Below are 21,744 nucleotides of genomic sequence, written 5' to 3' on the forward strand. Positions count from 1 at the left end.
CTAGTACCTGAAAGCTAACAGTACAAACTGTGCAACATACAAGCTGTCGTCGTCATGACAAAGTCTTTTTAAAGCATCGTAAGTGTCCAATAGATGTCGGTAATTCGCCTTGGTGTGGTTACGACCATCTTCGCGGAGACCTAAGGAGCGTAGTTTATTTCTGGAGTCATGATGAACACAAAACATACCTAATCCATAAGGAAGCTCGATGCGACCAGGTATACATCGAAGCGTGTCGTCACGGAACAAAGAACTGCAGAGGAAGGCAAGCTGAATACGCCCTAGGTATACGAAACGAGCCGTTGCGAGGAGCTTCCCCCGTCCAACCCCACATCCGTTGTGCAGATTCCTATGAAATGGAAGAGTGCTAATATATTGGCAGAACTTAACTACCATCAACACGTCCGGCTTTGCTCAAGGTCCGAGGACGTCTCAAGAAGGGGGGTTTCCGGGCGAGACGACATCGCAGAGTCTATTGACTTCGCCGACTGATCCTCTTCTCAGTGTTGAATCTGATGGTGCCAGTGTCAGCTTCGGACAACGACCATGTTTATCGCTCGCTCGTGGGAACGTTCGCGTATCAGGATTCGATGTGCTGAGAAGGTGGACGCTCACCCCCATCCATCATACGCCGGAATCGGCGGAGATCATCCCGTAGAAGCCCTTGCTAGTTTGGTTGAACGTACTCTATTGCGTATGAGAGTCTGGACCGTGATACAGAAAGAGCTCTATGAAAAAAAGAAACCCAGCTAGCCGACGTGATATTGATGTTACCGTAAGATGGGCAACAAGGGAATATAGACTCACCGTGAGATCAGGACCCAATGCAATTAAACACCAATGCTTATGGAGAGACAGCATTTTTTTCTCTTGTCAAAATCCTCGAATGCAAAAGACAGGGGCGGATCATTCACCGAGCCCTTCAAAGAAGCATCATATTTCCGTAAGATGGGCGGTAAAATGATTATCATTCGTAGAGTTGAAAGTCTTCCCCGGTAGACCCTGCATACCAATTTTTTTTTGTGCAGGATTGTCTAGTATCAGAGCTGGAACAGAGTCTGTTAGATTGTCCAGGCCAGTAAGATCTGTTCGATGAAACGAAAAAAAAAATAAAGCAATCAAGGTGGAGCCAAAACCGCCGGTCGCTTGAATACATATTTCAGACCTTGGACCGAGCCCTCGTACTTCGAAGAAGCAGCTTCTACCCCCGTACGATAGGGTGGCAAAAAAAAATATCCGGCTTCCCGTGTGAGTATGGATTTCCTCTCCCGCGAAAGATAGGAAAATCCTAAATGAGCTAAAAACTTCCGGGCCTATGCAGACTTCTGAAGATGACGCGCCTTCGTCAGCTGGGCGGCAAAAGAAGTCTATTTTCCGTATGACCTCAGCGACTCGCGAAGCAGAGTCCTCGACTCCATGGAAAAGTGATCGTTTCGGAAATTTTTAAGCAGACAAGCTGAGGCAGACGCGTTTGGACTGGCTAGGGAGATGAATAGCTCTCGGAGTTGATTTTTAGGATAAGGAGGCCAGGAGAAGGCGACTGAGAAAAAGATCATGGTTTGTATTGAAAGCATTTATGGTATTGCATTGAAAACTGAGAACCGAGTCCCACTCGGGTAGTATTAGACTGGTCAATTGAGTAGAACGATGACCGCCTCAAGTACGTGAACGACTCTTCGAATTACTCGGCCAAATGGAGTGATTAACGTGAAGTAGTAGTGCGCCTGAGTTTTCCGTCCATGAACCTCATTCAGATGGCCCTGAACCAAGGTCAAACGCTCCACCAGCAGAGGTTTCAATTCCTGGACAATAGAGTTTCAAAGACGTTTTTCATTTCAGCGCGTACTTCCAGTATCTGGTCGGAAAGCAATCCGGTAAAACGGTCCACCGTCGACAGGCCGCGGAGTAGATGAAACGCGATGAGAAATTTTGTATCTCTACGCCACGAAATGGCACGGCAGATGACCCATTAATCCTTGCGATTTTCATGTCTACGGTCAGCGGATTCTGTCAAGAACAGTAGCCAACTTCGACAGGGTGCTCCATCGTGGGATCCAAAGTGTAACCACAAGCTCATAGCAAAGACCATTGAGTTATGTTCCTCCCAAGTATTCTGTAGAAAGATCTTGTCTAGGAAGGGATTCGAATGAAAACACGAAGTTCACAGCTTTGACAGGCGCCACAAGAATCACCGCCGCGAAACCCTTGCGTTGTTTTCGCATTCACCTCTAGCATCAAGAATCCACTGGGTTGGCCAGACAGATAGTCCTCTGGGTTCGATATTTTTTATGGGCCGCCGAGAAGATGAAGATGGCAGAGTCAGAAAAAAAGATCGAAGAAGTGACCAAGTAAGTATTATCACAACGCCTCCGAGTCGGTTTTCTGACCCTGACTCATGTACCGTTACCCAAGTCTCCCCACGGGCCGAGGACAGTTGAGATATTTCCCATCAGCAAAAAAATTTAGCGTTCAAAGGAAGAAATTTAAACTTTTACTGAGATCCCAACTTCATGTATTGGGTGCGAGGGCCAGTACAGTGCTCAGTCCAGCGGAGAATCCCGAAAGCGAGTAGCCCTGCCTCCTTCGCAGTACGATCCACGAGAATTCATGATGCAGATATTCTACTGGCCAGCAACAATAAGTAGTTCTTGATGAGCATCATTTACCAGGGGCACAGGCATGTCGCAGATGGCCGCCGGTTCCCACGCGCCACTCCGGTCCGATCATCCGAAAGTGCTCCTCGACAATCTCCCCCTGCCCACATGTTCGAGGTGAGAGGACACGTAAAGAAAAACGTGTCTTCACAAGAAGGATGCATACGCTCACGGGATACTCAACGCCACCACCCACCAGTAAGTTCGGCCTCTGTTTGTGGTATCTTGAACGCGCCCCGTGGATGTTAGAACGCCGTGTTCCGATTCCTAATCTGAGTCCTGTGGGTTTGTGATAAGATGCATGTGTCGGTGTGGACGCCGAGGCTCAGGGCAATGCATGTAGATACTGCTGATGCTCTCCATTATGAAGAAGGCCCAAGCTCGGAGGCAGAAAGTTTGAGGGACACGGGGTTGTAATACTTCCGTTTGTTGAACATTGCTTGCTAGGAGGACTCGGACATACATGTATAATCATAGCCGTAGGAAGGTCAGTCGCACATAGCAACTTTGCGAGTCCGGCTCTAATGCGATATTAACTTCGGATAAGTATTAGGAGCGGTACCATCGTAAGTCTTCGTGCTGGAGTAAATGGCGCCACTGTAGACGGCGACTGTACTCTGGGGGGGTTAGTGGCGAGAGAATTCGAACACTTGGACTCGAGTCTCACTGTGCATCGCTCTAAAAGCACCGGACACATGTATGTCTCCCGCCACTGAGATAACAAAACAGGCTCTTCTCTAAGTGAGTAGAGGGTACGCGTGGTTATCCGGTGACATGGCTGAGAAAAGGCCGGTAGGAGCGGTACCCGAGTCAACGCCACATACTGATTATGAATTGGCGAGACGAGTGGGGTGACTGATGCGTTGTACCTTCATTATCTTGAAATTAAGAGGATCAACCAGTCGCGTCCGAAGTGGACACAAGCAAGGGGTAACAAAAGGAAGACCTGTCAGAAGACTCGTTACAGAGAGGAAGAAGCTCTCTCGGGAAAGTCCTTTTGTAAAAGACGCTTAAATAAGGAAATGGAACGAGTCGGTGTGGCGACCGTCGATGAAATTGATGGCATACACATGATGAAATTGAAAAGTAAAGTGAAATTTTGTGTGGCGCAGGGGGAATACCTGCGTGTTCGATAACTGGTTACCGGTTACGCGTGATGATAAGTAGGCGGCCACGGAAGTAAACGGGGAAAATCCAAAGATCGATCAAAAGTGATCGTAGTAGAGTCGGCCCGCATGGTGGAAAATTCAGGCAGGCGCCGGTCGTTTGGGGGGTTACGAACGGGAAACGCCAGAGAAGAACAAGGCCGCACAAGATCTGACAATGGGGATGACAGAAAGCGTTGATGGGTTCGAAGTATTATTTTACAATTCGAATCGGCGTAGAATCACCGGTGGCCCAAGCTGTGCTATGCCGCGTGGTGTTGCCCGTACCTGCGCCATTGACACGGTGCCAAAGATGTTCCTAGCGATGGGGGCAGAAGTACGCCGGTCGAAGCCTAGAAATTTGAGGAAAATAGGTGGAAAATGGCGGGAATAACGACGGGGAGGTGGGAGAATCGTCGGAAGCAGGGACGAAAAGCGGGCGAAAGAGTGTGGCCGTGTTTGTTTCGGATCGCTTGTACTTGACTACCACGTTCCTTACCTGTCCTTCTTTTTTCTTATTCTTTCATTCCTAACTCTAATAAGGCTTTGTGTGCATGCCTATTACACGCATCACTAGTCGTAGTCAGCTACGAAATCCGCTTTCCGACCTGCCCTCATCCAGGTTCTTGCGTATGGCAGCACCCTCGTCGTCATTCTCCCTCATGTCGTCCTTAGCTACCCGGAAAAGTCGCTTCAGAACTACATTTCTCGCCCTTTTCGTGATCTGCTTCTTGTCCACCTACATTTTTGTCTTCCAGCAGCGAGCACTACAGGCTCCACTTGGGCTGAAGCGTCCCGACAGGCCAGCAGCCGACCAGATCGCAAAGGCTCTGGAGACAATACGAACATCCGCCGATGCTGCTACTCTTCGCAAAGCCTATACCAACCAACCACAGCTGCGGCTAGACACAATGCAGGAACTGGCCGCCGTCTCCAGCTTCCTAGCCAGTCTGCCCCAGAACGTCATTCCTTCCTTCGTAGACCCTTCTTTACCCATAGATCCCCAGCTCGTCGTCGACTTCGATCCCCAAAGTCCTCGGGTAGCCGATGAGATACAGGACATGATCGATGATGTCTGGACGCGGCATCCTGTCTTCCTATATTCCAAGGTGCGTTCATTTATTTTTCGCTTCTTGCCTTCTTTGACTAAGATCCTTCTCTGCAGCTATATTCACCCGTATCGCGTGAGATAAAGGCCATCCTCGCAGACCTTTATTTGCGTCCAGCACCCATGATCATGGATGTTGATGTTCGTGAGGACAGTGCCGTGCTTGAGCCCCTCCTCGAGAGGGTCTTAGCTACGGACGATCTGCCCATCCTCCTGATCGGCGGTCACTACGTCGGTCCCGATATCCAATATCCGCTCTCTGCACGAGAGTGGTGAGCTCAAAGAAATGATCAGAGCCGCCGGCGCTGTCATTGATGGTGCCAAGAAGAAGCACAAAAAATCATAGCGGTCGTGCTATCTTTTCTTGGACATTTATGGGCACTCGTACCACATTTGTCTATTTATGAACGCTCTACGCCATTCACGGACATTGCATGCCCCTCTAATCATCTCATGGTGGCCTTTACGATACCTCAATTGCTGTGTTAGACACCATATGAAAAGTCCTCATCGATCAATATCCAATCTCTGTACTACTTACTGTCTCTCCTCGTGATACCTTAGACATATTCCCGATCTATCCATACACCTTGGCCTCTTCTGCTAGAACTGCACTCCCTTTTCTTTATCACTTCCGGTGTTATATAGGTCGTATTTCATACTGAAAGGAGTAACGTACATAATATTGTACCTCGCCGTCTATCCCATTGGCACATCACGAACAATGGACATTACCTTCTTTTCTCCGACTGGACTCGGAGCCTTACTTATTTCTATACGTCTGCCTTTGAGACTGCCGCGCGCTTGCTAGAGCGCGATATCGTCATCGTCGAACTATTCTGTACGCCACGATCAATAGGAAGGTGGAGGAATCGTCTTTCCGTATAGGTCGGTGAGCATATTCTGCTTTTCCTATGTACATCCGAGTGTATCCAATACGAGCTGTCAATCAGTACTCATCAGTTTGAGATGGATGGATGGATGAAAGGCTGATCCGCCTGAGTTCTCAGCTGAAGGAAACAAACAAGAGCCGAGGCTTCCCTTCGACGCAGAAAGCGCTGGAGAAGCGTGACGTCAAAAGAACAAATAAATAAATGTACAGGATATCTCACAAACACACGGATGCAGTGTGCATATGCCAAGGTGAAGGACGCTGTTACTGGTTCCGCCATGGTTAAAAGATTAAAGTGTACCCTCGTGGGTACAGTCGACATTAATCTCTTATGTCCGGTACGTCCTCGTAATGCGCAGAAGCCGCTAAGCTAAACTGAATGGTGTCAGTCGGTGGAACGCATTAGAACCTGCCGGTAGGTCACCTTTCCGACCAGCAAGGAATGCAACATCTGCGTTATCATTGAGGTACGCGGCTATGCAGTGGAAGAATGAGCATATCCTTATTGGTGTGCGAGCTCCACCTTTACGCAGGCGTCAAGGGTTGATTGAGGGTAAGGGATGGCGAGGAACGCGCCCCGTACTAGACCGACAGGTAGTTGATTCGCGGGTGCAAGTCTAAAAGTCAAAGGGATGAATAACAGCACATCGTCATTTCATGGCATCGCACCGGGAGCTGTGGGCTCGTGGGGAATGGGGAAATATTTGTTTGTGGGGGTGATAAAAAAAGAAACCCTGTGCGTGTGTACGTGTAAAGGGCGCGTTAGAAACACCGGCGGAGTAGCTATATCCAGCAACATGCGATGGAGTGGTTCGAGTCGAGCCTCTAGGTCCTCACGTCCATGTCAGGACTCGCACGAAAGGACCGGTAGTAGCGAGCGCTTCGATACAGTCCACGGCTTGATGGATCATTTACGACAGACATAGGCACCGTCCGGTTTTAATGATTCCCATAGGAGGCTTACTGTGACCTTCACGGTAAGGTATCAGACACGTGTTTGTTAAAAAAAAATAGATGGATTGGACCTACATGGTCAACTGAACCCAGAGGGATGGACTAAACACTGACCGGAGGCGACAAAGACGGACAGACAAAGTGACCGAGACTGTATTCCTTTAGACTATATGTGTTGAGCACCCTGTAGTTGACCGGGCCGGGTCAGATATGCACAGTTAGCACGCGAACCGGAATCGGGGAGATCATCCCAGGGATGATGGGAACCGCTCCTCTACACGAGATTTGAGCGGCGTCGGTGCCAATTTTCCTAGTAAATCTTCACGGCGATGGGGAGGGCGAGACCTGAGTAATAAACACGTTGAGAATAGGATGTCTGATTGTGTTCTGGACGTTCCGAGGTTCGGAAAAGTCCCTGCCTGTGTAAAACACGAACGGTACTTAACCCCATGAATGAAGAAGTTCGATGGTGTGATGTGCCGTGGGCTTGACATTTGAGAACAGTCCCCCTGAATAGTTGTGGCGGTGGAACTATGGCCAGGAATGAGGTTTTTGCGTCATACGAAGTAGGCTAGGTCGCTGTAGTTTTGACTGGCGCTATTGATAATCAATTTAGAGGGTGTTTAAGCAGGGTAGTGGGACTTGTGACCTTAGGGTGCAGTTACATTATTCCGAAACATGGAGTGGATCCTTGGTGGTGCCTCGGAATAGAAAGCTTGAAAAAAAAATCTAGCTTGGAGTGGGAGAGTTTGATATTAGGTGAGGGCGCGTCGAGTGTAAGGTTGCGTAAGGATATAGTGGGAGGGCTAGGTTCGAATTGAATTTTTAGTGGAACCTGTCACGGTGATTAGACTTGAATAAATTGAAAGATGGGATCCCGCCCTTAGTTAGTACATCCTTGTGCTAATACCACTTGTAGTAAAAACCTTACGAGGGGTCGCGTTGGGCCGGGTGCGCCTGTCGGACACGGAGTCGCTCTCCTCTCAATTCTTATTATTCCTTGACGTCGAAAGCCTTGCCTGCCGCAGTACTGAGTTAAGAAAAAGAAACCGACACGCTTAACCGTTCTGGACGTTGCCCAAAATAATCGGTCGTGGTCGGGATGTCGGTGATCCCGGCATCTTTCGGCAACTTCTTTGTAGTGCTTTGTCCACAAAGCTGTGCACCGCCCTTTCGATTTTAGTAACCGACATTTTTTTTCTAGGTCCCTGCGCATGTACATATTCCCATACGGAAAGCATGTGCGACGGTGCCGTGTTCCCAGGCTAGGGAGATCTGATTTCAACGCAAGGACATTGCCATGGGGTTCCGGGCATCGGACTTTCAACGGTTATCACCTCCTTGATGGTGATTCGCGCGCAGAAATTACACCTTTTTTGGTATAACCAAGACCACTAATGTAGAAGTTTCATCCTCTTCCTTGTCTGGGCCACTAGATCTTGGAAACCTGAAGAGCAAGCGCACCTGCTACAGGCCCCACGAACAATTGACGGCTCCGGATGCATTAACTATCTGTTTGGGTGATCCTTGCTCAGCGACAGCTATTACAAGCTCTCAATTGTCCACGTCTACAGGATTCTAGGTCCTTTCAATCTACAGTTATTTACCGGTCAATGAAACAGCAAAATTGGATATTTACTGTAGGTTCCAATTGGTTGGGAATTTTGACTAGGTTTGAATGTAAGAATGTGTAATACTATGCAACAATAAGATACAGTAAAAAAAAGATGCTCAAAGGTGCAGGTACAAGTCCGCTTTCACAGCATTATTGTGGCGTGGGTATTCTGGGCTATTTTGAGTCATTGAAACAGTCCGGCCCATGTACCCAAACCTCATTAGTCAGCAACTTGGAATCACTCGAGTGCTATAAGAAAGCGAGATCTCCTTTCCAGTCTCCCTCTGATATACAGCCTCGAAATCTTTGCAGATTTTTCTTGCATCTTTCTGAGGAGCACTGGGTAGTTTGGCAAGCTCATTCTTGTGTGCAATGACTGCCTTTTCCATTAGCTGGTCATGGCATTTGCAAGTAATCTGGCACTTTTTCAAGTTTGATTTAGCATGTCCAGGCATAGTAAAAAATTGAGCAAGAGGAGAAATAAAATTCGGAGGCAATGGGGCAATAATAGGCACATTGGACTGTCAGACTGTCCATCAAAGGCAATAGCTTGGCAGAACCACACTTTTATCTATGCCCTAGACTCCTCAGATAATGGGCGCCTGGTCTCAAACTTGTCATACAGGTTCTTCAGAAGGTCATTAACATTATTGAGGCCTTTGTGGGTGATTACATTCAGATGGAGGACACACATTTCTGGGTCAGATTTTGAGTTCATGAGAAAATAGATATTTTTAGAACAGAAGCCTCAATTTCTCGGAATATTATCCATGTCACATATGAAGAATTACTGTAGAACATGAAGATACAATACACATCAGCAATGTAATACAAATTAATGATGAAGGATGAAGGGAGGGAGAGCAAGAGGCTAAGTGTTTCATTGAACCATGGTGTTGCAATGACCGGTAAATAACTGTATATTTGCATTTTGATCTCCTATTTATCAAGGCGCATCAATATGATCCTCCAAAAATGATCTATTTCTGGTTGAAGTTCAATTTTATATGTGGACCCTCGAGATCATGAAGAACCCCAAATTGCATCTTTCAATATGATGATAGCAAACATTAACAGATTGCTTCGGACCGGCATCAGTTTCGGGACGAATCTCCAAAATCTCGATGGGAAGCGGGTTTTTATCGGTGCTAAGGGAATAATCCCTGTTGTCAACGAGTGTAATCGTGCACTAAACCATTTTGATGGGACCAGTATGTTCGACTAGGCTATGTTTTTTCAGTAGTCTCATCACTTACATCCTACTCGGTTCAGTAACATTCCATATGGTCATTCCCCATGATCGCCGCCGTTGCAGAGGAAGAAGACCGGTTTGTTGTGGCGATGGACGGCACGGCAAGACGCGGCTGCTGTATTCTTTGGTGCGTTGCCTCATTTCGACCGGGAGACACCGATTTTTCTTACTATATTGAAGATTATCGATCGCAGGCTTGTAATTCCACCCTGTCGGAGTACACATCTTAAGTGAAACTGATACGGCCCGAGTTACTGGATTTACGAGAGTCCAGTCTAGAATGTCTGTTCTCCAATCTCATCGCCTGACCTTGGTAAGTACTTACATGTACAGGGACTGCTTCAACATGACTATTTCGTACACTTAGCTTCTGCTACAGCTGCTTCTCATGTCGTTTACCTGTCAATCCCAATCAGGGCATCCGGGGGCCAACATATCTCCCTTAATTGTCGTGCTGTGTTTGAATAATAAAGGTACGCAAATATCTTCCCGGAGTGTGATCCAATGATAACAGTCCTTAAAACTCTATTAGTGAACTTCGTTTAAGATCAATGCTTTCGAGTCGGTGCCGTAAACGCGAACTCCATCTGTCATATGCCATTTCGCGCACGGGGATTATGCTTTTCTGATAAAACAGTGCCCCACACAGAGAACACCCCTCATTATCCGCTGCCCTCCATCCTCCCTCCTCTACCCTCTACTACGTGCAGGACATGTCTCAACGAGCCACTATTACCGGCTTGCGCCTACGCAGCCCTTCAGACGCGAGGGTCATCTTCCACGCTGTCCATCTGAAGATTCTGCCGATGGTCACCCGTCGGCTCGATAACGATGAGAGAAGCCTCATCCAGCCGGGATCCGTCTACGTCTGGGAAGAACGTGGCCCCAATGCTGAGCTCACTGGGGTGAGTATCGCCCAATATTGCCATCAGTCCAAAGCTCATTAAAGTCATAGACCGGAATAGAGAGATGGACTGACGGTTTGTAATTGAACGCCACCATGTCATCATCGCCTGACCATGCATCTAGGCATTCGATGGGGTCCGTCGCGCGTGCGCGAGGTACGTCGGTTGGTCGTGCGTGTCGGCGCTAATGACTGATTCTCTGTTTCATCCAGGGGTTCCTCTTCTATCAAGAGAAACAAGACGATCCCAATTTGTATGCGGCTAATGCCTATAGGCCGTCGAATGTGTACGCCGTGCCTCATTGCTCCTTATCTCTGCTTGTACTAAGCTCGTCATTTAGGGATCCCGCCAAGATGATCTTGACGAAACAGACATACACCGTTTACGTCGTCACGCCTGCCGGGAAACGCAAATGGCACCTCAGTAAGCCCGCGCACCATCTCCTCATCTGGCCTCATGTTTAATCCATATTCCTTTACAGTCGCGTATTTTACCGATGCCTCTCTCGATCGACTGAAAACGGTTGATGACATACCGCAGCTAGCCGGATTACCCGTTCCTCACGAGAAATACCAGACTGCGCGTGCGGCAAAGGGACGCCCGGAACACATATTTAACACGGTGCAGTCCCACGGTGCACCATATACACGTTTGGAATACGTTCCATACACTCCCAAGCATTTGCCGCCGTCTCCGTCACCATCTCCAGTTAGCTTTTCGCCCACTGTTATGCGATCCGTCTCGACATCACCAGCTGCTCGACGCCAGAGTCCAAGCGCCACTCCCCCGCTCACGAAAGATACCCCCTCTCGTCGCCACAATACCATGCAATTCTCTCCCAGCTCGCTTCCGCCCCTAGAGTACCTGCGGAACCAACCCAGGGTGCGTCGTTTTCCTGGCGACGAGATGGCTCTTGCGAAACTCGCACACGGGCAATAATCGTCCACCGTGTTAACGGAATTAAGTATTGATTTTTTACACCTGATGCCTGGATTGTATTTCTAGTCTACGCGATCTTCTTCCCTTCTGTAATTACGCTTCGTTCCCACCTATCATATTTAGTATTAACTCGATATCACTGTTGTTGTACTTACCCCACCACTTGAAGACTTATGTTTACGACCAGTCTTTACGAGCAGTACGACACGATGTCTATAACGTAGCGCAATGGGACCTTTTTGCGATTTTTTTACGACTTGGATCGAGTTTGATTTGAATCTTTGGGCTTTGCATCATCAGCTATTTCGGACGGTAACATGTCATTTGTTTGAAAATTTGTGTCGGTCTAGGTTATAACTTTGAACACCGGATATTCAAATCTCGTCGACGACTACATCGATATAGCGAAGAAACTTAATTAAGACAGCAATAGGAAAAGGTCATTATAAGGGGATATCTGCTCGTACACGGTACGGGTCACCCTTACCCCTCTGCCGCGTGGTCCATGAAGACTGCCCGTTCAGTGCATCCTCATTCAATCCTTCTTGGAATTCACCACGCCTCCCATCAGGGTACTTGGCAACTCCTGATTCCCAACATGGAACAGTAACGACACGGATCCGACGCCTAGGAGAATAATGACGATGACCGTCCCTGCGAGCAAGACGAAGGGTCTAACGTCACGTCAAATAAGCACCGGTTACCCAGAGAATGCAAAAGCAAGTCTTACCCGCTGACATCCCTCCTTTCGCATCTCTCACCCACCCAAGCCTGCGTCTTTACTTTGTTGCCCTCGCCGGTGGTTGTAACCCCACACGCACAGACAAAACATGTCCTGCCAGCTTTTGTCGCCTGAACACACAGTCCTCTTCCAGAACACGTGGATGTTTCCTCGTTGCAAGTGTCTTCGGTAGCGAAGCATGTTGAAACGGAACCTATAGGTTCTTGAGGGGGGGCGTGATCAGGGGGGAAAGGCATCTGCGACTGCAAAGGACTTGACTGTCGCTTAGAGTATGAAAGAGTAGGTGGCGGAGTATAAGTCAAGATAGCGAGCTGTACATGACCTTGATCGAGGTTTCGTTCAAGGAAGGTACGGATTATTGACGTAGCCTGTGTGAATTCTTCGCTGGCGGAACCATAGGTCTTCCGCACAGCTGCCAGCCCTGAAAGGTCGAGAGCTGAAAATTCTGAATCCTCCACTTCGTCAAGGAAGGCTTTCAGGGAGTTGATGTTTTCGAAATGGAGAAGAGAAGGGCTGGCTTCGTATACTGAGGCATACGCGTGTCTGGCTCGATGAAGATAGGTCGATATGACAGAATACAGGGATGATATTGATACAGAAGAGGGAGTTGACAACTTGAATGAAGGAGTCAGTGAAGAAGGTAAGACAGCTAAAGAAATACGGTATACGTCAGTCTATTTCGCGGTACCGCCTTGATACAGCTGAGCGCACCTTCTGCATCATATTCTTCGATGGTCAGTAGAATTGCATTCTTCGCTCCCTGGCCAACGAATGCATCATCTTCATACAACGGCGCGACTGAGTCTCTGAATGGTTTCAAACAATTCAAGTCCCAAATGATGCGACAAAACAGAGCTTGCGTCCGAGGGTGACAATGATGGCCTGAAGGTATTCCTTTGAGGGCTGAGGTACACTTGAATGCCTAGCGTCGGCTGCAGGACTGACAGCAAAAAACCAAAGGAAAGGAGACCCAGCATTCTTGGGTGTCGGGATGGAAGTGAATATTTGGCGTTGTTTTGCTGCGACTCCGAGGCTCTGTCCAAATCGGGCAGTGTGACTTGGGTCCCGTCGAGTGGAGCTTGGTCTTCTACCACCATGAACACTATATTTTCACTCGCTCAGCGCTTTATTTTCCCATTTCAATGGTATAAGCCTCTACAATTTTGCTGCTGTAGTACTAAAGTCCCTCTAGCCTGTTCATGACCATTCCTTTGCAGACAAGTGATCAGGAGTACAGGAAACCTTTACCTCGACTGCCACCAGAAATATGGCTGGAAATCTTTCAGTTCTCAACGTACACCTACCATTCAATTGCGCCAATAGATCCCTTTACTCAGAAGCGTATATCCAACAATGTCATGGGTCCCAATACGCCACTCCTGGCGCAACAAACGAAACGAAACCTAGTCCTCGTCTGTCAATCCTGGAGACAAATTGCAACACAGATTTTGTATCATCATATTGTTGTTTTGAGTCCTTCTAGAGCAACGATGATATTGCATGCCCTCGAAAAGCACTCTTATGCGCTGGAGGTGACAAACGACAAGTCCAAAGTACGAGTTCGAATATCGGAGTATGGCCGTTACGTGAGGCATTTGGAGATACACACGCACTCCAGGAGAGCAGAAAGTCCGCGATACCTCGAAACACTTTCTCGCATCTTTCAATATTGCCCCAATCTTCGCATTCTTGATGGCACATGGAACCACCCTCTTCCCGTCGAGTTCATCACTGCGGTCACCAAGCTGTATGGGGCAACGCTTCGTGAACTGTATTGGCAGGACCAGAAGGATACTAGTGTGGTTACGCCCACTCATTTGGCGTGCTTCCAAGCTCTGCGTGTTCTCGATTTGCGGGATTATTCAGGCTGTGACACCAACGTTAGCTATGCCGAAGGGCCCACCCTTCCTCTCGTTGACCACCTCATTCTTTCTACGCGAGCTACGTGCCTCACCGTTGCGACCGAATTGCAATTTCCTCGTCTTACTAAACTTACGCTCAGAACCCCAGCCACCGAGCCTGTCGACTCTGATCTTGCGATAACTACTTCCTCGATGTTCACGGCTCCCGTCTTACTGCCGTCGACCTCCCTTCTCCGTCACCGGATTCCGACCCTGATCCTGTTTCTGTGAGACAGGTCGCCCGAACGCTTGCCCACGTCAAACCTGCCTTGTTTCTCAAATCGGGTGTATGCCCCAATCTTGATACCCTCACTTTCGCGGTTACGGCTCCCATCATCACCCTCGCCGATCCTCACCCCACTCTCCGAAGGATTGGCTTACGCGACGTGCGAGTGGATGGATTGTACCCGGACAAGAACTGCAACACCAAGTCCCATCTGACATCATTCAACCGAAATATGTTTCCCAATTTAGAGACGGTGAGGACAGTGGGTTTCCTGGTGGAAGCGGAGACAGATGCTATGGTTGAAGACGTCTTCATCTGGTGGTCCGAGAGATTTGAAAGCGATGGTATTGATTTTCAAGATGGTCAAGGGGTCGTATGGGCCTACGAAGAGGAAAGTGATAGTGAATCATAGACGCGAAGCTGGTAAGTATTTGGATATGACGAATTATTCTTTTTTTTTTTTCAACTAGGAATGCTACACGTATACCATATTCTACTTACACACTTTGCATTAGGATACCACCACGAATATTACCTTTAAATTCGAATACCGGTTAAGTGGACAACGTGCTAGGCAGCTGACAATAATCAGTCAAGGGTCCCGGTCAACGATAATCAGCCCGACAAAATAAGGAACAGGCACTATCATTTGGAAGAAGCATCGTGTACGTACGATCTGCGGAAGAATACTGACAAGTAGCTAATCCCCTGGATTGAAAGCTAGCCACGCACTATTAGCTATCTCTGCCACACAGTGGCGAAACTGCCTCGTGCTGCCTCTGTACACCGACTGTCCCCCATAACTATAGGCGACGAAGAGAGATCAGGACATAATCTGTGTATGATGGTGGCGTAGTGACTGGCACCCCACCCGATCTCCGCCGGGGAAACGCGTCAATGAGATAGAAACCCCTTGGTTCATTTTTGACCTTCATTGTTAACTGCGACGGCACCCGGTCCGCAAATACGAGAACTCACCTTCTCGGGTCCATTGTGAATGAGAAAGATTCCCGTGCCTCAAAATGTTTGTTTTTGGAAAGTGGGGACGATTTCAAGGGAACCGTTCACGCCGCTTTGGGAAGACATTTCTGGGCTAGAGCCGCGGTCCTTCATCGCTTTCGATGCTAGCAGGAAATCTGGAAACAACTTGCTCATCGACATCAATTCGGGTGCGGCATCCCTGGGCGAAAGACACGTAAGGTATCTAGGATACACATCCCTACCTCATAGCTCCCGTGCTGGGCGTCCTAAAGGAGGGTGAATTGATCAGATAAATGGGCTTGAAGGAGCTCATACTCTTCAGATTTCCTTATAGGTGCAAGACATCTTCGTATCTGACCGCTTGATATGGAGATGATATATCAATAGCTTTCCCCATGTGTTTGAAAAGAACATTGCCGCGAGAGCCTCAAAGAGCATGCCTAAAACGCGTGCTGATGTTCAGCATGGAAGAAGACCGATATGTGCCTCACAAGAATAAACCGGAGAGAGAACACTTAAATCAGGATTCTGCAGTATCGGGGACTCAGTCGGGGTACCTCACATGCCCGCGAAAACGGAGGGGCGGACGCAGTACTCCCCCGAACCCCGAGCGCGCAGGAACTCCTGCCTATAAACGCCGACTACTGGAAGAACAGACATTAAGCGAGGCGTCATGCATGCAGGCAAGTGGAAATTACATCTGGGATGACTTAGTCTGAGTCACCCTACGACCTGAGGATCATTAAGGCGGCCCCACGAGCCATATCCCAGGAAAACCGCACGTCCGGTAAAAGCGTCTTCTCAGACAATCTTTGACAACTGAGGGTCGGATTATATTTAAAATAGTGTAGGGAAGACGACGGCACGTACCATGCCCAAGCCACGCCTCCTGTGATCTTAAGATTATGATCGCGAGATGATCGACGGAGAGTCAACCGAAATGATGATCTATCCTGTCACCGCAGTCTGCGCTGCCAAAAAGTTGTGCACCAGACCTCCACGGTGTACAAAGTGGTTCTTGACGAAGGAATATTCTGCCGCAGACTAATTCTCAGGTGGCTTAGATGGACGTCTGGTGACTGGGTTACCAGTCCGTGAGTGAAAACGTGGAACTCTCACTTGGAAGAGCTTTCTCATGTTATCTTGAACGTGTGGGCCTACGATCCGGACTTGAAGTCGCAGAGTACTCGGAGAACTTCTGCTGTCATTCGCTTGGCACATGCGACTTACTCGACAGCACCTAGAAGGTTCGAGTGTCAGAAACATCTTGTACCACGACCACAGGACGCGGGAGGACGTACGGCACTGGCATGAGGGACATAGGAACATGGGTGAACCGGTCTTCAAAGCGGCTACTTACCAAGGCGGACGCGCTGCGGACAGTTATGCGCTCTCGGTTTGGGAAGTGGCGGTCGCAGATTGACTGTGGAGAAGGGCGGCGCTTCAGGCACGATTTCAATACGTTGACCCTGGGCCGAATCGTAATCTATGATTCACCAGCGGCAGTCTACAACCAGTACGTTCAAAACAGTGACAGGACTCTAGAATATCCAAGGGAAACCTCAAATAAATACGAACGGCAGATAAATTACGAAGGGTTCAGGAGGCGGTTGGCCATTTCGAACCCTAGAAATGTGGCACCATTTGCAAAAGGAGACCTACAGAGAGGTTAGCAACATTTGCAGAGCTCAAACAATGCTACGAGCCTTATCAAAGTGGGTCCCAAGCCTCGGGTGAATGCCTTGATCCCTTCCGTTCGCCATACTGTGCGTACACAGTTAAGCGTTGATGAATATTTTTGACCGGTCGCAGGGCTGAAACCGTCTGTTTGCATCCGGGATTTTATCATATCTATAGGATAGATGACAGCCCAAAGCTAGGAAGCAAAAGTAAGTACCCCAAAGAGCCAGCGTTACGACACGACGCCTACCGCGTAACCTGCAGCAGCGCCATACAGAACAGCATTAGCCGGGTTAATTTGGTCGCGTTTAATGCCCTTAGTGGCGATTTCCCGCTGAACAAGTTTCTCGTACGCCAAGAAATACATGCCATATCCAGTAGCTTCACGAAGAAGAGTGACAGCTTGACCCTTATAAATTCCTTGTATTCCATGGGCAGAGTAAATCTTTTTGATCGCGTCCCAAGGCCCGAAATACAGCTTGTTTTTGTCGGGCTGTGTTTGTAGACCTGAAGAGGATATGGTAAAAAAAAAAGAGCCTTTTAGTTGGGAAGATACTAACGAATACGGATATGTTCGACGGGACCCGATACGACGCCGTTGGCCAATCCAGCAATAACACCAGATATAACGAGCTGGGATCCAGTCAAATTAGCACCACCGGCGCCGCCTATCCCTTTCAGAAGATTTTGTTCGGCATAGAATCGCTTCATATACTCGATGGCACCGAATTGGATGGAAACGCACACTCCTATCCCCAGGAGTGGCGTGAGCGTTCCCTACAACGGCATATTAGCTCGACGGCACCGGAAATTAACGTGGACTACCTTGTAAAACGCCAAAGGACCTTCATTTTTTAGAATGCCGCCTGCACAATGCATCATTCCATTGTAGGTGCCTTTGGACGCCGTTTGCATGCGCTACGAGTACCTTACATATCAGCCATTCTATTCTTTTATCCCCAGATAGTGCAACGATTGTGACTTACAACTTTCACGATGTCAAATGGCTGTCCCACCAGGACCTAGTCACGATTCGAGTCATTTACACTGTTAGCAAACTGGAGAAGTCGTACCTGCGCAATTCCACCTGCAGTACCAGCGGTGAGGTCCTTTATCGTCTTCGACATCGTGGCGGAGCGTATCCAAGGGCAGGCAAGGGTACAGCTTGAGGGTTATCGCGGTAATATCGCCATGGCTGTTGGTGTCAAAAAAACTATAGAAGCTCCGATTCAAGCATGTACAAACAAAGACGATTAGATAGCAAGTTTTCATCTCCAACCATGTGCTTACACCACCACTATGGCAGATATTGGCACTACAGAACCCCAGCTAGAGGACATAACCGACCCTTTGGATGAGGATGGAGAGTGGGATGAGGACGAGAACTACGACGATGAGGACCTCGATGGGGAGACAGAGGAAATGGCTCAACGTCTGCGAGAGCAACTCATGGCTGATATTAACAGAGTCAATGCAGCTGCTGCAGCTGCCGCAGGTCCCCCTCCTGACTTGCCTTTACCTACGCCTCTACCTGCTATTTCTCTATCTCGGAAGGAAGAGGCCATTCTCGGTACCATGAGGTCAATTCTTGCATTTCTCGACAAAGATACACTTGCACGCTCTACCCTGGAATCCACCGTGTTGTCAGGAGTACCGGGGGACAATGTCTTTCATGTACTACAGGCAACAGTCATGACCGGACGCGTTCCGAAGGAAATCGCGATGCCTCTTCATCATTCTTTGATGTCTCTTGCGCGGTCGGAGGCTTTGTTCGGAAAACTGCGCCATTCAGACGCTTCTTCTATTCAGCTTGACATAGGCAAGCGGAAGCGAGCGGAAGAGGACGAAGGATTGCAGGCTGATGCTAGGCCCCCGAAACGACCATTCGTCCAGTATGACCTGAACGCTCATGTAATCGAGGCTGTTGGTGTTGTCAGTCACGCAATAGCATCATCTGCCACGCCCTACCCTCGAACCGGCTCTCATAGCTTCCGTCCAACTCCAACTCCATCACATATTTCTCTTTTCAGTGACATCAGCTCCACGCGGAGGAAGTGGAATGAATGCTCTCCAGGAGATCGGCGGTCTGATCCAGGTGCTTGGAGTGCTCAGCGGTATCCAGATTGGTCAAAATTCACCTACTCAATCAACCACGTTCGAACTCTCAATTTCATGGCATCGGTACCGCTGTATATCCATGTCCAGCATGTCCAAAGACATTTTCTCGGCTGTACAGTCTTCGCTCGCACCAGCGTATCCATGGCGTCGAGCGTCCTTTTAGATGCGAACACTGTCCCGCTTCATTTGCTCGTAACCACGATCTAAAACGGCACGCTAAATTGCACGACAAAAAAGCCTGGAAATGCTCCGGTTGCGATAAAATCTTCTCGCGTAGGGATGCAATTAAGCGACATCAAAATGTCAGCCGAAACCATGGTACCAAAGGCGAAGCGTGTATTGGGGCCATGGTGATTGAGGTGGAAAACGACGATGATGAAGATAGCGCCCGGGAGGAGAAACGAGCCAAATTGTGGAATGGGATAACCACAAGTCACTCTTCCGGAGCTGCTGGAGAAACGGAAGAAGGAGAGATTGAACCCTCCGTGTTATCAGCGCTGCAAACGACGGTGCTAACACTGCATCCGCTCTTGCAGACCCACGTCTCTAATGCTCTTGGAGCCAATGCACTACAGACGGCGGCGCAGCCTGTCGATGCCGCAGGTAGCCAGGCAACGCTCGCGAGTGTCATTGCTCGAGCACAGCAACAAAATGGCGACTCAGTTACACCTTCTCAAAGTGCAAATCAATCACCTCCCCAACCACCCACCATGCCCTCTTCTACGGCGGCACCCGCTTCTCTGCCAGCCGTCAATAGAGATGGTGAAAATGCATCCGCTAATCACGCTCAGCCACAGTCGCTCTCTATGTTCGGTCTATCAGATGCGCAAACTCAAATGCTGGAACAAGCAATCGCTGGAGCAGCTCAAGCAGCTCAAGCTCAAGCAGAGGCAGAGGCGGCGCTAGAGGAAGAAGATGACGATGAAGACTTAGACGATGACGGAGAATACGATGAGGATAATGGCGAGGACCTAGAACTCGTTTCCATTCCCCCAGCTCCTTGATTATCGGGCCTTCTATCGTCGCCCTTGTGCAATTGTATGGTATGTACAAATTCCCTTTTCACAATATCATAAATAACGCGTTTCTGTTGATGTCCAGCAGCAAGGACAAATATCTGATGAATGTCGGATGGCGCGTCGAGCGACAGAAGTCGAGTGACTTACCATTTGGACGTACTCACTCAAAGCTTTGTTTTACGCTCCTTTTTGCGATGTGGATTTGTATAACGTCGTCTGACGTCCTCATCAATCCTGCGCCATCTTGCTTTACTCTCTTCTGTCTCTCGCTTCCAGGCCTCTGCAATAGCTTCCGCAGGAGATAGAAGTTTGGGACTTGGCGGAATGTTTCTGGAACCCTTTGGGGGCGAGGATGCGTCGGTCGTCATCTATAAAAATGTTGAATGTGATCCGGGAGACCAGTTGAAAAGAAAAGCGTACTGCAAATCGTGCGGGGTCGTAGATAAAGGAAAGCATGGCGAATACTTCCATGCACCGTTCTTATACCGCCTTCATTCCAAGGGGTGAGCCTCAATGCTTCAATCAATGCTGGGGTGGAAGGCACGAACACTTCGACGATGCAGCACCGTTCACACCTGTAGCCCCGGAGGACAAACGAGGTCCTATAATAGGAAGGTTGAAAGCAACAACTTCCAAAGTCGTGATCGGAACCTGCCATATTGGGTGAAGCCTGTATACATTCAATCAATATTCAATACGGGCAATTATGCCTAAGGAGACGACAATTTGACATATGACGGTCGATGACGGCTACGAAAGGCAAGTCGAGACTGGCACAAGGGAAATAAAGTGTGTGTAGCGGATGATATTCCAGATAAATGTTTGCCGCAATACACATACGGAACTTGGATTCCACTGGATTCCGTAGACGTGCGGCGTCTTCGTGGTGACAACCCGTTGCGTCCTCGAGGATGCGCTCTGCTATCGACGTTTAACCCCATGTAAATGGCTCTTACCAGGCACATTTATGTCGCAATGCGTTCGATGGCTTGCCTCGCGGCAGAAGAACCCTCAACCCATTGCAGTATTCTACAGAAAGCGTTAGCAGGTATCAGGGACATAGAAGGTATAATATTTATCAAAAGCTGCGCAAAGTGACTTCGTTTCGTTTCCGGGACTGCAAGAGCGTGTTGATAGCCCATCAGTGGCGAATGATCGAAGGATGCGTTCAAAGCAGAGATTTCACTACCTAAGATTCTCAACCCGGCTTTTGATCCGTAGCTTGCTTAATATATAGAGAAGGCCATTTCGCCAAAGACTCGCCTGCCATGGTATCAGTTGCCCATAACGACTCACTGAAAAGTTCCGAACTCGGTGGCTTACAAGCTGGAAAATGCTGAGGGATATAGAGTCCCAAAACTGACTACTGATCAAATCCTAGAAAAAAATTAAACACGCTTGAGTTGCGTGTCCAGAATGTAACCGGGACACGCGTGCATAGGATCTCATCAGACACCACGATAAACCGACAGGTACATCAGCGAAACAACGCCTCGAAAGGTATACAAGCGTCATAGAGAATTTTTGGGCGACAATGAACGGTGTTTCGAGATAGCGTTTAATCCGTATCACTGCTAATGTGAATACGCAGAAAAGACGGTGGTCAAAGAGGT

General features: G+C 48.6%; 8 protein-coding genes across 8 annotated transcripts; 4 read left to right on the forward strand and 4 right to left on the reverse strand.

The window, feature by feature from the left end:
- Positions 1–4,461: 4,461 nt before the first annotated feature.
- EV420DRAFT_1619126 (uncharacterized protein) lies at positions 4,462–5,253 on the forward strand (the record flags this gene model as incomplete). The annotated part of the gene is made up of 3 exons (XM_060475434.1): positions 4,462–4,908; positions 4,965–5,138; positions 5,176–5,253. 3 exons carry the CDS (start codon positions 4,462–4,464, stop codon positions 5,251–5,253), a joined length of 699 nt encoding a protein of 232 aa, XP_060334232.1.
- Positions 5,254–8,537: 3,284 nt separating this feature from the next.
- On the reverse strand, positions 8,538–8,826 carry EV420DRAFT_1525948 (uncharacterized protein; the record flags this gene model as incomplete). Its single annotated transcript, XM_060472393.1, has 1 exon — positions 8,538–8,826. The coding sequence occupies one exon, from the start codon at positions 8,821–8,823 to the stop codon at positions 8,593–8,595; it is 231 nt and encodes a 76-aa protein (XP_060334233.1). The 3' UTR covers positions 8,538–8,592.
- Positions 8,827–9,850: 1,024 nt separating this feature from the next.
- EV420DRAFT_1525953 (Gti1/Pac2 family-domain-containing protein) lies at positions 9,851–11,776 on the forward strand. The gene is made up of 7 exons (XM_060472394.1): positions 9,851–10,093; positions 10,153–10,525; positions 10,576–10,600; positions 10,650–10,681; positions 10,738–10,811; positions 10,866–10,948; positions 11,007–11,776. Exons 2-7 carry the CDS (start codon positions 10,334–10,336, stop codon positions 11,462–11,464), a joined length of 864 nt encoding a protein of 287 aa, XP_060334234.1. The 5' UTR covers positions 9,851–10,093; positions 10,153–10,333; the 3' UTR covers positions 11,465–11,776.
- Positions 11,777–11,778: 2 nt separating this feature from the next.
- On the reverse strand, positions 11,779–13,209 carry EV420DRAFT_1525955 (uncharacterized protein). The gene is made up of 4 exons (XM_060472395.1): positions 13,053–13,209; positions 12,918–13,012; positions 12,195–12,855; positions 11,779–12,138 (listed from the first exon to the last, which is right to left on the reverse strand). The coding sequence occupies exons 1-4, from the start codon at positions 13,181–13,183 to the stop codon at positions 12,000–12,002; spliced, it is 1,026 nt and encodes a 341-aa protein (XP_060334235.1). The 5' UTR covers positions 13,184–13,209; the 3' UTR covers positions 11,779–11,999.
- A 74-nt stretch (positions 13,210–13,283) lies between these two features.
- On the forward strand, positions 13,284–14,998 carry EV420DRAFT_1525958 (uncharacterized protein). Its single transcript, XM_060472396.1, has 3 exons — positions 13,284–14,262; positions 14,340–14,756; positions 14,849–14,998. The coding sequence occupies exons 1-2, from the start codon at positions 13,406–13,408 to the stop codon at positions 14,743–14,745; spliced, it is 1,263 nt and encodes a 420-aa protein (XP_060334236.1). The 5' UTR covers positions 13,284–13,405; the 3' UTR covers positions 14,746–14,756; positions 14,849–14,998.
- Positions 14,999–16,747: 1,749 nt separating this feature from the next.
- EV420DRAFT_1200212 (mitochondrial carrier domain-containing protein) lies at positions 16,748–18,241 on the reverse strand. Its single transcript, XM_060466328.1, has 7 exons — positions 18,068–18,241; positions 17,981–18,016; positions 17,820–17,912; positions 17,555–17,771; positions 17,245–17,501; positions 17,021–17,190; positions 16,748–16,972 (listed from the first exon to the last, which is right to left on the reverse strand). Exons 1-7 carry the CDS (start codon positions 18,119–18,121, stop codon positions 16,903–16,905), a joined length of 897 nt encoding a protein of 298 aa, XP_060334237.1. The 5' UTR covers positions 18,122–18,241; the 3' UTR covers positions 16,748–16,902.
- A 52-nt stretch (positions 18,242–18,293) lies between these two features.
- Positions 18,294–20,116, forward strand: EV420DRAFT_1619131 (uncharacterized protein; the record flags this gene model as incomplete). Its single annotated transcript, XM_060475435.1, has 3 exons — positions 18,294–18,930; positions 18,983–19,175; positions 19,231–20,116. The coding sequence occupies 3 exons, from the start codon at positions 18,294–18,296 to the stop codon at positions 20,114–20,116; spliced, it is 1,716 nt and encodes a 571-aa protein (XP_060334238.1).
- A 179-nt stretch (positions 20,117–20,295) lies between these two features.
- Positions 20,296–20,587, reverse strand: EV420DRAFT_1639845 (uncharacterized protein; the record flags this gene model as incomplete). The annotated part of the gene is made up of 2 exons (XM_060477024.1): positions 20,296–20,499; positions 20,552–20,587. 2 exons carry the CDS (start codon positions 20,585–20,587, stop codon positions 20,296–20,298), a joined length of 240 nt encoding a protein of 79 aa, XP_060334239.1.
- Between the last annotated feature and the right edge of the window lie 1,157 nt (positions 20,588–21,744).

Source organism: Desarmillaria tabescens (assembly GCF_030435595.1).
Source record: "Desarmillaria tabescens strain CCBAS 213 chromosome Unknown EV420scaffold_9, whole genome shotgun sequence".
In the NCBI taxonomy this organism is placed as follows: domain Eukaryota; kingdom Fungi; phylum Basidiomycota; class Agaricomycetes; order Agaricales; family Physalacriaceae; genus Desarmillaria; species Desarmillaria tabescens.